The sequence below is a fragment of the Miscanthus floridulus genome, chromosome 13 (genome assembly GCF_019320115.1).
Source record: "Miscanthus floridulus cultivar M001 chromosome 13, ASM1932011v1, whole genome shotgun sequence".
Classification (NCBI taxonomy): domain Eukaryota; kingdom Viridiplantae; phylum Streptophyta; class Magnoliopsida; order Poales; family Poaceae; genus Miscanthus; species Miscanthus floridulus.
This window is the reverse complement of record NC_089592.1, coordinates 72,944,711-72,958,479: the sequence shown is the minus strand read 5'-3', so window position 1 is coordinate 72,958,479 and position 13,769 is coordinate 72,944,711. Positions and strand designations below refer to the sequence as shown.

At 46.1% G+C, this 13,769-nt stretch overlaps 2 protein-coding genes across 2 annotated transcripts; one reads left to right on the top strand and one right to left on the bottom strand.

Annotated features, from left to right (window-relative positions):
- Window positions 1-4,538: 4,538 nt before the first annotated feature.
- LOC136502271 (serine carboxypeptidase-like 51) lies at window positions 4,539-8,894 on the top strand. Its single transcript, XM_066497729.1, has 10 exons — window positions 4,539-4,989; window positions 5,099-5,193; window positions 5,317-5,424; window positions 5,515-5,805; window positions 6,043-6,216; window positions 6,321-6,544; window positions 6,620-6,740; window positions 7,589-7,641; window positions 7,824-7,962; window positions 8,639-8,894. The coding sequence occupies exons 1-10, from the start codon at window positions 4,872-4,874 to the stop codon at window positions 8,705-8,707; spliced, it is 1,392 nt and encodes a 463-aa protein (XP_066353826.1). The 5' UTR covers window positions 4,539-4,871; the 3' UTR covers window positions 8,708-8,894.
- Window positions 8,895-9,033: 139 nt separating this feature from the next.
- Window positions 9,034-13,478, bottom strand: LOC136502272 (uncharacterized). Its single transcript, XM_066497730.1, has 3 exons — window positions 13,127-13,478; window positions 9,692-10,022; window positions 9,034-9,604 (listed from the first exon to the last, which is right to left on the bottom strand). The coding sequence occupies exons 1-3, from the start codon at window positions 13,387-13,389 to the stop codon at window positions 9,521-9,523; spliced, it is 678 nt and encodes a 225-aa protein (XP_066353827.1). The 5' UTR covers window positions 13,390-13,478; the 3' UTR covers window positions 9,034-9,520.
- Window positions 13,479-13,769: the final 291 nt, after the last annotated feature.

Sequence of the window (13,769 nt, the reverse complement as noted above, 5' to 3'; positions counted from 1 at the left end):
CAACTCTGGCCTCCCACAACTTCTTCCTCCATGGCTACATCGGAGCACTTCGCTACCACCTCTACCTTCTCCTCAATAGGGCATGATAAGATGGGCTTTCCTTTGTGGTGGTGGGACAACTACACATGCGCTTGGAGACATGATAGATGGCAGTTCCCCTCCTCTCGAATGACCCTCTAGATGGACTATGGTTCAGCATGTGGACACATTAGAAGTCAATGATCGCAATGATGTCATAGGTCTAAATGGCTTGGATGTTTTGGGCCCACTAGGACCTAGAGAAGGACCAGGGCCAGCCTAGCTAGCCCTGGCCAAGTGCTTGAGGGGCGCGATGGCCCGCCCCTCCTCTCAAGGGGGGAGTTCACATCCAATTAGAAGTCTGAATAACAGAGGAAAGAATAAATTCAGATTAGGAAAGATATATTTTGTTTACGAAAGGAGAGTCCAAATTTGCAAGGACTCTACCTCTAGTTTGCTTAGGGAGCAAGTTATACGAAGTATAAATGTAGGGGTCATGTATTCATATTAGTCAAGGCAGAAAAGAAGATTATTCCTCAAGCTCTCTTACTCCGCAGCCCCCTTGCATTGGCCCTCTCCCAGTGCAGCCCCCGCCTCTTACACTTCACGACGATGGCCTCGATCTCCTTGCAAGTGGTTGTATGTGGGCGACCATAGGTTGTCGCCGCTTCCTCATCCCTCACCCCCTACCTCTTCTTGCTACAATCTACGCAACCCACCTCCCACCAACATTGGCCCCTCACACCTCTCCTCTTTGGTTGTTTTATTTTGCAATCAAAATAGAGCAACCATATACATTATTAATTATGGAGTAAGCATGTACACTAACCTTTCCTTTGTTAGTAACATATAGATTCATAGGTGAAAACTAAGGTGGGCTGTTAGCACTATCTATTTGGATAACTGATCTATCCTTGCTAATTTTAGCATACTAAATATAAATATTAGCATCAAGTATCAAACATGTCTTAGTCATGTCTATGGGTTGTCTACGGTAAGGTGAGACTTTATGAAGAGTACAACAATATATGTAATGTCACTCACGATGTGATGATCCTCTTTTATAGTATCCGTGGCGTGTGGAGCTAGCGGATTGCGTGCTCTGCATCCCACACCTTGTCCTGCTTGTGCTGGGGAGTATATAGTCCCAAGCAAAAAAAGAAAGAAAGATGAGGCACGCATTTCAATTATTCAGCCCCTGTCGCCGTCCTTCCCAAGACAAACAAACGACAACAGTGAATGATCGAGCGAAAAAAGTCTTGTTGCCTCCATGCGCTCCGATCCTCTCTCCGCGCCTCATTCTGGCTGCCGTGCCATGCCACGCAAATTCGCAGCTACTGCCATACCATACCACAATTCCACAAAGCAGCTCTTCATCGAGGAATCTTAGGAGTATTTTGTAAAGTCAAATCAAATCAAATCCACACGTGAAACCTGCTTTCATTCGGTAACAGGATGTGCATGTAGCCGTAGGCTTCTCTATAGGAGTAGGTAGCTAGTGGGGGATTTGAAATCCTACGAGAATCAAACGATCATCATCGATTCAAGTGAAATTCAGTACTACCTACCAATGTCCAGAAAAGGACACAATTTGAATTCCTATCTCTAAGTCAAATTTTCTAAAGATTGATGTAGTTTCTATGTCTATATCTCTGTACCTAATATCAAAGTAAATATTTTTTCTTCGTCCCTAGGTTCACCATCTCTCACTCCCATCCTTGTTCTTTTGTCACTTACTTCGGCGAAATGATTTTTCCATCCGTATCTTTTACTTGCTAAAGTTCCTTCGCGTCTCTCTTAATCCGTATTTGACCTTGGCTCATGACCCATCTCATACGAATTAGGGTTTTGCACGTTTGTATGTCCAACGATGGTACAAAGTTCGGTTCCAATAATACATATTGAGACAAATGACGACCCATCTCATATGGATTAGAATTGTGCATGTTTGTGTGTCCGGTGATGGTATAGAGTTTGGTTCCAATACATATTGAAACAAATGACACAGCTATTACATAAATCTTCGAGCCACAAGTTATTCAGCCGATCACACAAGGTCTATCTTCCGTTGTACCTTATGGGCATATTTGCTAGTGATATGGAAAACAGAAAGGATTTCTCTATCTGTTATATTTTACTTCGCACAATACCCTGGCACACCTCTTTGTCCCCTCCATGAGTAATCCATTAACAAATATTTGGCACAATGCCATATAACTTGATCAGATTTAAAATGATTTGATTTGGCACTATGCTAGAAATATACTGTAATTTTTAGATGAAGTACTAATAATGTACTATACACGTAGATAAGATAAAGGGATGGCAGTTGAACTCGGAAACCTACTATACTACCGATAATCCATGGGAATTTGAGGATTGTTTGGCAAGGTTTTGTATTGTCATAGAAACGTCTCAAATCCATATTCACTACATAAATGTTTGTTTGATGAATCAGAATTATTTCGTGGAACCTTTTAGCTAACTCATTGAATTCTTAAAACTAGGACTAGAGCACCATTTAGATGGCAGAATCAGTTCCAATTCGAGAAAAAAAAAACACCAAACGACCAACCGCGAAACGATTATGCCTCAACGTTTTGTGTGGTTCCAGACCTTTTTGCCTGCACGAGCGAAATGGCTCCAGGCTAGTTACGCTAGATTCTATTTCTAGTTTCTCCCATACACTAGCGACCGTTATTTTTTCTAGTTATCCTTTTTAAGTGTAACGATTTAAAATAGGTTACATTCAAGTTAATCTTTACCTGCAAAAAGTTTTGATTCTTTAAAAGCATATTATTATTTATATGTTTTTATAAAAAATATTTTTAATCAAAATCCAGCCTACTAGCCAGACGATCGCGCTCATAACTGATTCATCACCTGAAACATTTTTTTTAGATGATCCGAAACATTTGTACGAGAATGTGAATCCCTACGAAATGGACCCTAAAATCAGGAAAAAAAAAACAGATTTTTAGGTGCTGGACTAGTAGTAAAAAAATAAGAATCGGTTCCGAATGTTTTTCTTTGAAATGTCTCTCTTTTTATTTATCATATTTTAGCAGCGGTTCTTGTTATTCTACTGAGAATTTAAAACGTTTCTTGCTGCTAAACACACCCTTGCAAGATCTGCTGGATCCAAACTGTACAAAGCAACCACGAATCCACGATGACCTGATGGACCTGCAGATCTGAACAAAGCACGCGTGCCATCGATACAAACAACGACGGACACATACGTTGTAACCGAAAGGAAACCCCCTCCCGCCTCTCTCCCATCAGCACCGGATTCCCTCCTCATACCTCCCACCGGATTCCTTCAGCCATCGGTATCAACTTATCCCTATCTTTATGGACTTTTGTTTTCAATCTAACCCTTTCAACAAACTTTTTTTTTGAAACTAACAAACATTATCTAGAAGTAAACATTTCAACAAACATTTCTCACCAAAATAGGTCTCCGGTTCCGTTGAAAACCTTCTCTAGACACAATCTCTACAAAGCGGAGTAGTAGTACATGCCTTGGAGAGTATTTGGACGTGACAGCGACACTGATGTGTTATGGCCACATAGAACGGGTATGGGATGTGGATGAGGTAACCGAGACTGTAAAGCTAACCTAGGGTCAGTGCAATGGGGTCTATAAGCGGAAGTCACCATTTAATCTGACGTTTTTCGACGTCTCGCCTCATCATATTCGAATTCTTGTCTTAGAAACATCAGATTGCTACACCACCTTTTAGGTCTGACGTTGTTTTCGAGAGTACCATATAAGCCAGAATACAATTAAATATGGACCAAACAACCAACCTCAATGTATGACCTCATTTCATTTTGTTTTACTATCATATAGCCTCTGCATAACATTCATTCAATTACATGAGTCATCCAGAGTTGAAAACTGTAGTCAAAGTGAGTTTCACTGTCTCTTCTCTCTTCTTTAACGTCGTTGCCATGCTATCATCAATGCCTACGTGAGCGTGACACTCTATTTACAGCATGTTTGGATCCCAGTTGCTAAAAAGCAGCACTATGTTTGATGCTAATTAGAAGGACCAGACGTGAACTAACTTCAAAACTAATTGCCTAAATGGTGACTAATTGGCGAGACGAATCTACTGGCCCTAATTAGCCCGCGGTTACTGTAGCGCCATATGAGCTAATCATGCCATAATTAGGATTAATAGATTCATCTGGTCAATTAATCACCGCTTATACAATTAGTTTTGAAATTAGTTTACTCCTTCTAATTTGCATCTAAACATAGTGCTAATTTTTAGTAGCGTATAAAAAAAGTCCTAGTGTGAAACAAAAGGCCCACCGAGAATGACCCTCGTTCAACATATGGCATATGTAAGCATTTAATTAGAGCACGCCGAGTTCTTTTGTTCAATTTTGTGTGGAGGGCGGAGAGGACTATAAATTGAAAAGATTCCATGAATGGATGGATACTTATTTGTGTATTTAACTTTCTCTGTTTTTTTACCCGCCACCGGCCTCCGACCCCTCCGTCGTCGTGTCCGTCAATCCGTCCATATCAGAGGAGAATACACGTACGCCATGCTCCCGGAGTCCTTGCACAATGCTCCCGGCCTCTCCGTCGTCGTGTCCATCAATCCGTCCATATACATAGTATATATATACATACTCCTATGTAGATGCAGCCTTCCCCGTAAGGCAAGCCGCTCTTCACCTCGGATTGAGTCTTCAATTCCTTCGTCCTTCCATGTCCATTGATTCTTCTTGATTGATAGAATAGATAAGGGGGAAAAAAAGGAGAGCAGGGGAGAGAAAGGCAAGACAGAGCCCGTAGCGTCCTTGTCGTCACAGGTAGAACTAGATTGCTGGCAATGGCGTCGTCGAGGGGGGCTCTCGCCGCGCTGCTCCTGCTGGCCTGCGCCGCGGCCGCCGGCGCCGCCGGCACGCCGGACGGGTCGGAAGAGTGGGGCTACGTGGAAGTCCGACCCAGTAAGTAATGCAACAAGCTCGATTACTTCTCTCATCTAATCTGTCTGCCGCTGCTCGTTTTTGACTCGTAAGAATCCATTGCTGCCTGCTGCTGCTGCTTCTTCTTCAGAGGCGCACATGTTCTGGTGGCTGTACCACAGCCCGCAGCGCGTGGACAACGGCACGACGCCATGGCCGACCGTGCTGTGGCTGCAGGGAGGGCCGGTGAGTGACTACATAGTTGGATTGGATTGATGGAACTGTCGCCGGTTAGCTCGTTGCAATTGCAATCAATCAAATCTTAAATCTTTGTATAATGGATGGATGCAATGGTTCATCACTCACCAGGGCGCGTCCGGCGTCGGGTACGGCAACTTCATGGAGATCGGGCCGCTGGACGAGGACCTCAAGCCCCGCGCCACCACCTGGCTCGCCAAGGCCGACCTCCTCTTCGTGGTCAGTAATCCAATCCATTACAACTACGCTGCAATGCATCATGGATGAACAGCAATCGATGAACATGAACGGCAATGGCAACAATGGCAGGACAACCCGGTGGGCACGGGGTTCAGCTACGTGGAGGGCGGCGACAAGAGCCTGATGGCGCACACGGACGCCGAGGCGGCGCGCGACCTCGTGACGCTGCTCTGCGCGCTCTACCGCGGCAGCCCCCGGCTCCGCGCCAGCCCGCTTTACATCGTCGCCGAGTCCTACGGCGGCAAGTTCGCGGTCACCACGGCGCTGGCGGCGCTCAGGGCCGTCGACCAGGGCCGCCTCCGCGCCACCCTCGCCGGCGTCGCACTCGGAGATAGCTGGATCTCGCCGCTCGACTTCGTGGTGAGTTTTACTACGTATTTGATTTGAGTCCATGTGGCTGTGCTGTCATCGCCAGCAGTAATTCGATTCCTTGCTGACTAATACTGACTTGGTGTTCTGTATTTAATATATCTACTGTTAATAGTCAACGCATGTATGTCGTGCAGTGCGCTAGCGTGACAACCGCTTTTTTGACAAAAACCAGCAGCAGTACGATGAGTGATGAATGAGCTCTGCTCTGTTGCATGTATGTTGCAGTTGTCGTGGGGGCCGTTGCTGTACCAGGTGTCCCGGGTGGACGAGAAGGGGCTGCAGCAGTGCAACAGCGTGGCGGCCAAGATCAAGGAGCAGCTGGACAAGCGGCAGTTCGCGGACGCCGAGGCATCGTGGTCCGAGCTGGAGAACGTCGTCAGCGCCAACTCCAACTCCGTCGTACGCACGCACGCACGCAGCACCATACCTGATTGATACCTCTCCTTATTCCTGCTTGTTTCATACTGCTAATGATAACACTGAATACACGACGTACAATGCAGAACTTCTACAACTTCCTCAAGGACGAGTTGTCGGGGGACTCCAGCACCACCACCGCGGCGGTGGTCTCGACGCTGGCGTCCTTCCGGCGGCGGAGCGGCTACTCGGGCTACCTCAAGTCCATGGCTGCGGCGGCGGCCTCGTCGTCGGAGCAAGAGGGCGGCTTCGACGGGCTCATGAACACGGTCATCAAGAAGAAGCTCGGCATCATCCCAAAGGATCTCAAGTACGTCCGCCGACTCTCCCATCAGAGAGTTAAGAATGACTGACTAATAAAATGTGTGCCTGCACTGCACTGCAGTTGGGGCGACCAGTCAGACGACGTGTTCGTGGCTCTGGAGGGAGACTTCATGAAGCCCAGGATACAGGAGGTCGACCAGCTCCTCAAGCTCGGCGTCAATGTCACCATCTACAACGGACAGGTATATACCACGTCCTCTGACTGACTGATGAAACTGAATGATTGGCATTGGCACTGGCAGGACAAAGTTAGCTAAGGAACACCTTATTGCTCTACTCTGACTGAGCAATGTCCGCGTGTTCTTGGACAGATCGATACCCCTTACAACAATATATTACTACTACTATTAGCTATAGGAACGAGCAGCTAGCCAAGGACCCAAACTCACACATCTGACTGACTGTCGTCAGATGAAGGCTTCATTCTCATTCCTGCCATGTGTTTGCACACAGTGGTCACTGCACATTTGCAGGCAGAGTAGTCAGGCCAGTCGGCGGCCCCCTCTGTATGTCCGCTCCATGTGCACGTACGCAAATCTTGCCCTTTTGCTTGTCCGTCCTCGTGTCACAGGCACATAAGCAGCCAAACATTATGGTTTCGCACGTGTTGTCTGATGATCCCAAGGAATATGGACTGCACTGCACATCACATGACACCAGGAACTACATTCACTTCACTCTTCAGTAGCTACTCCTGTCCTACTGACTCAGTTGCGAGTTCTGACTCTTCGATCTGATATCCTTATATTCATCGCGGGCATGTTCATCTCATATCCTAATTTGTCTCAATGCGATCGATCTCCTTGTTGTTTATTTGTATTATCTATGCGATCTGTAAATTGCAAAGCCTGAACATACAAACAAAACCACTGTCTGCCTTGCCTTTCAACTGATCCTGGCTCATGCGTACCTCCCTACCTACCTACCTCATTATTGCTAAATCAACTGACATTTCACAAGCTCTTGTTTGCAAGTAAAATAACTAGCTTGATTATTAGATACTAACAACAAGCCTTTCTCTTGCCCGCAGCTCGACCTCATCTGCGCGACCAAAGGCACAATGGACTGGGTTCAGAAGCTCAAGTAAGTAGCAGTCTCTCTCGCAGTCACCACACAACACTATGGACTGCTCCTTCTATGCACCGTCTCTGATCACAATTCACACACCTGTACTGAACGTGAGTGAGTAAGTTCACAAGAAGTGGCCTAGCCTAGCTAAGCTTATTGATGCGATGCCTGCTGCTGCTTTTGTCATCGTGAATCAGGTGGGACGGCCTCAACAATTTCCTGAGCGCTCCCAGAACGCCCATCTACTGCGACAAGAAGGGGCAGTCCGGCACCCAGGCCTTCGTCAAGTCCTACAAGAACCTAAACTTCTACTGGATACTCGAAGCTGGACACATGGTAATTAGCTCCACTACCACTAGCTAGTAACCACCATTCATTCATTAATTCGTTCTTTCCATTAGCACTGCATGCACTGCACATTAGATTGTTGAGAAAGCACGCATGTCGCTGTTTTGCGCATTATATCGCTGTGAGTGACCAAGCTGAGAAGGTGACGCACCATCCACCCTGACAGCTAGCTAGTACTAGCATACTCGCTCGTCCAGCCCCAGCGCTAGCTAGCCATTAGCAGTAGGGAGAGGGAGGGATTCCGCCTGCAGGTTCCATCCTGCATGAGCTGGAAAGAGAGTGTGCATTCATGCAGTTGGTGAGATAGCTTCTTCATGGCCACGTGCACCAGAAATGTTCCATGCATCTCAGCATCTGCCTGTCAGCCTGTGCTGTGACCCATCGATTCCCTCTCCTCAGGCCACAGGCCAGCCAGGCACACATGCACCAACAGTGATATATCATAGATGTAGGCAGCTAGCACAGGCATCAGGCAGGGGACTGCTTCACTGCCTTCTTCAATGGTTATGGATTTGTCATTTGTGATCCGTCCACAAATGTCCAAATAAAGAACGAAAAAAACAATGTTTTTATGCATAAGATGCTAATATGGATTATTATTATTATTATACTAATGGCCACTTCTTGTCTTGATGTTTTTTTTTATAATGACAACAATAAATAGGTACCCATCGACAACCCTTGCCCTGCGCTCAAGATGCTGGCTGACATTACGCGATCTCCTGCCAAGTAGGAAATAGGTGTAGCAGCAACCAAGACGATGAAATGAAACAGCCTGACACCAATTCTTCAAGATTCTTCTCTTAGCTTTGTAGCACTTCATCATTTCGGTCTATCTGTTCATACAGTTAGAGAAAATTAAATTATTGGTGGCAGCATTCATGTATGGACAGGAACAATAAACACAAAGGAAAAAAAGATAGTGATAGAACGAGAAAGATATTTAATTTGGCAGCTATCCGCTGCAGAGCTTGCAGCTGAATTTCCAACATGAAAATCTATTGCTTGACAGTGCTCAAAGTTTCACTATCAAAATCAAGAGCTCAAAAGATAGTGATAGAACGAGAAAGATATTTAATTTATGCTGACTTAGGTTATGCTACATGAGTCCTAATACAAACACCCAATACAAATTTCTTTCACTATCAAAATCAAGAGCTCCAACTTATATACAACATTGCTCAAAGTTTCAGGCTTTCAGCATTCACCTGAATATGGCCAACTTTACATAAAACATCACCAGTAATGATACACAACTCTCCTATGTGTTTGAGAAATTCAATTGCTGAGAAATAAGCTCAGGTTTTGCCCATGTGACATGCATCGAGTGTTACAACAAAATGGGCTACAGCACAGGAAAACTTGGTTTTCCAAAGCATATAAACTAATAAAAGCCTACATATAAATACCTATATACTCATGTTTCATGGTTTCTTAAGTATGTGTATGTCCTACCAGATATTCCTAGTTACAGGCCCTTTTGATACAACAAAAGTATTCCATGCTATGTTCTCCATCAATCTCTCCACCTCCTTGTCCTTTCTTCTTACTTCAACTTGTCCACCTCCTTGTCCCAGTTCAGACCAAACATCTGCCGCCCAAAGGGTACTATCAGGTTGTACCGGAAAACCTGCAATTTTACATCAAAATAGAACTCCTTATCATCCCATTTTGGTGATTCCACTAATGAGAAGTCATGAGATGGTTCAAGCAGCACCTTATCATTTATCTGGCGAATTTGCTCCCGGAGAACCCTGCAGTCATCATTCCAGTTAGAATCATCATCTTCAGAGCGGTTTGCCCATGCCTTCCTTAATGCCGACCTCCAGCCCATGATCATACCACGGACTTCCTTATTCAGCTCAACCCATTCAGGTGCACAACCATTCCTTGAAAGTATCCTGTAAAGGGTGTCCTCGGCAGGATCTGCATGAGGATTTGAAGCGAGGTTTAGGGGTTTGCCCTTCCCTGGTAGATTTTCAAAGTGCCCTTCCTCCATTGAATGCCATATTCTTTGTTCAACGACATTTACAATGTCAGTTTCTGACCTGAACAATGGCAAACAAGCATTATGGACAACAAAATCTTTTGATAAGTAATGCACGACTGACAGAACTTGGATGTATCAATGAGATACCAGCCTGAACATTTATCCAGTCTTCAATTAAAAAAATATTGGTGATTTGGCATGAGCATCTACATTCTACAAAGTTCTGACATCAAGGCAGATATCGGCATGCATAGACCCAACCTACTGGCTTTCATGTTTGTGATGCATTGTGTACTCTTATGAGTAATCAAACTGAGAGATTGATAACTAGAAGCAACTAGCCAGCTGCGTGCCAACCACAGGACATAATCTCTTACATTAAACTTTATTTACAGCACAACACCAAGGATGCATAATGGGAGCTTGGACCATGGTAAAGAGAAAGAAAGGAACAGCATAGCGGTATCTGCAGGTTTTGCTCAGATGCCTTGCCTAGCTCCAGCTGATCACAAATAAGGCATCCTGTAAACATTAACAGTTATCACTTTAGGGTGAGGTTTGAACTTCGAAGCAAGTTCAATTCTTGGCCGATACCATTGAGATCTATTTATCTATCTATTGAGGACACCATTGAGGATTTTGTTACAGTGGGCATTATTAACAGTGGCAAGAGGGCTGTAATCATTATTTCACACTACCTCAAGGACAAGAAGGTTACAAACAAACAAAATGCCCAAAAAAGTGAGTACCAATTTGGTCATCATCACCAGGGGCAGACCCACCGCTACAGCAGGGTGGGACAGCCGCCCCAGGTAGCCATCTGTGTTAATCCCCCTAGCTCCACTGCTCAGGTCTCAGCCATGGCTGATCCTGCTATCTGAAGGAGCGACAAACAAGCTGGAGAAGGTTGAAGATGAGCGACCTCGAAATTGCTCATTTGCCTGACATCAACCCAGCCTCTGTTTATTTTTTGGACTGACTAAACGGGTAAACTAGAGGCCAGCCGCTCAGCTGCGGCCATGGAGGAAGGGGAAGGGCAAGCAGCAGCAGGGATTGGAGGGACGACCCAAGGTCGCCTTGCACCTTGCGCCGGCAGCCAGGGATGGAGCAACAATGATGGCCCAAGTTCGTGGTGTCCCTCTTATCTTGGCATGAAGAAGTGAAAAACTAGAGGTAAAACTGGTTTAATTTCAATTGCAATTGTTCGCGTACATGAGTACGATTTTTTTTAGTTTGTGGTCTATCTCCGCCCCACCTATATTTTGCGGCTGGGTCCGCCACTGTCAGCACCCCAGATATACCTTAAAACAAACACCATTCAGTGTAATAGTTGTACAGAATTCACATACAGTGTGATTGGAAAAGGATTGTAGTGCCAGGTACCCAAACATCTGGATGGTTGATGGGGTCTTATGTGCAAGAACAGGATGATAGGGTTAATCAAGAAATGGACATTTGAGTTCACACAAGAAACAAGATGTCCACAACAACAACAACAACAACAACAAAGTCTTTAAGTCCCAAACAAGTTGGGGTAGGCTAGAGTTGAAACTCAGCAGAAGCAATCAAGGTTCAGGCACGTGAATAACTGTTTTCCGAGCACTCCTATCTAAGGCTAAGTCTTTGGGTATATTCCATCCTTTCAAGTCTCCTTTTATTGCCTCTACCCAAGTCAACTTCGGTCTTCCTCTGCCTCTCTTCACGTTACTATCCTGGCTTAGGATTCCACTACGCACCGGTGCCTCTGAGGTCTCCGTTGGACATGTCCAAACCATCTCAACCGGTGTTGGACAAGCTTTTCTTCAATTGGTGCTACCCCTAATCTATCACGTATATCGTCGTTCCAAACTCGATCCCTTCTTGTATGACCGCAAATCCAACGCAACATACACATTTCCGCGACACTTATCTGTTGAATATGTCGTCTTTTTCGTAGGCCAACATTCTGCACCATACAACATAGCAGGTCTAATCGTTGTCCTATAAAACTTACCTTTTAGCTTCTGTGGTACCCTTTTGTCACATAGGACACTAGATGCTTGGCGCCACTTCATCCACCCTGCTTTGATTCTATGGCTAACATCTTCATCAATATCCCCGTCTTTCTGTAGTATTGATCCTAAATATCGAAAGGTATCCTTCCTAGGCACTACTTGACCTTCCAAACTAATATCTTCCTCCTCCCGAGTAGTAGTGCCGAAGTCACATCTCATATATTAGTTTTAGTTCTACTGAGTCTAAAACCTTTGGACTCCAAAGTCTCCCGCCATAACTCCAGTTTCTGATCCACTCCTGTCCGACTTTCATCAACTAGCACTACATCGTCCGTGAAAAGCATACACCAAGGGATGTCCCCTTGGATGTCCCTTGTGACCTCATCCATCACTAAGGCAAATAGATAAGGGCTCAAAGCTGACCCTTGATGTAGTCCTATCCTAATCGGGAAGTCATCCGTGTCTCCATCACTTGTTCGAACACTAGTCACAACATTGTTGTATATGTCCTTAATGAGCCCGACGTACTTCGTTGGGACTTTATATTTGTCCAAAGCCCACCACATAACATTCCTTGGTATTTTGTCATAAGCCTTCTCCAAGTCAATAAAAACCATATATAGGTCCTTCTTCTTCTCCCTATACCGCGTGAGCTAAAATTTGACAAAAAGTAATTATAATCACGCGGACAATCGGGAACCTAAACAAAAGAAAATATCAATCTAGGCAAGTAGAAACAAGGTATCAAACCTTTCGATACTATGTAATAGTTCCGATGAGGAGATTGACTGTACCATACTATCAATTTCCCGTCTGGAATGGTGGCACAAGGGAAAACATCCTCTACTTTTTCACTCTTATAGTAGTGCTTCTGAGTTCTGAGCCCCAAACATGTCTATCAGTTAAGACTTACTTTTTGTGAAGGTTAGCCTGCAAAATAGCGCATGCGCCGGCATGGTGGATTTTCTTCCGTGTAACGTTTTGTGAAACAAATTACACAGAACTAGCAAACAGTTACTATGAATGAACAACTATTCTTGCAGCATACATCATGTCGAATCTAGATTCAATCAATTGCCCACTGCACAGCACAACGAGTAAATAAAGATAAAGCCACGATTTTTCCTGCGAACGGTGTGGAGGAGGGATCTGGGACCGAGACACCGACCTTACTGCGTTGCCGCGCCCGCGGAGCTCGGGAGGGAGCTTGCGCTCGTTGACGGCGTCCATGACGGCGGCGAGGCGGTGGTGCCCGGACCCGGACGGCGCCTTCTTCTTCCTGCTGCTGTTGCTGTCGGGGGACGTCGACGAGGCGGAAGGGGCAGCTGGGTCGGCGCCGGCCCACGAGGCCGACCAGAAGGCGCGGCGGCTGCGGGCGGGCGCGAGCGCGAGCGCGAGGAGGCAGCGGGCTGCGGCGCCCGGCACCGCCATTGGAGACCCCCTCTGCCCCGGGCGGCGATCGCGGTGAACAGGCCCCGCGGTGGCTGCGCGGCTTCCACCGTTCCACGACGCCACCACCGGTCCGAGTCGGCTGGAGGAGTTGGAGCCTCGGTGGGCTGGAAACGGGCCATGGGCCTCCGGTGCGTTTGCGCTTGTCGCTTCATGGGTCGAGACCTTCCATGGGTACATATATGGGCCCTAGCAAGGCCTTCTTATCAACTGGGCCTCGAAGCCTAGTTGATGATGGTTTGCACAGTTGCATGGCCTCCTCTGCTCCGTCCGGCTGAACGGTTCTTCCGGCGAGCGAGCTGCAGCGGGCGCATGGCGATGGATGGCAGCGAGGCGACCCAAGAATTTCTCCTCGGCATGTC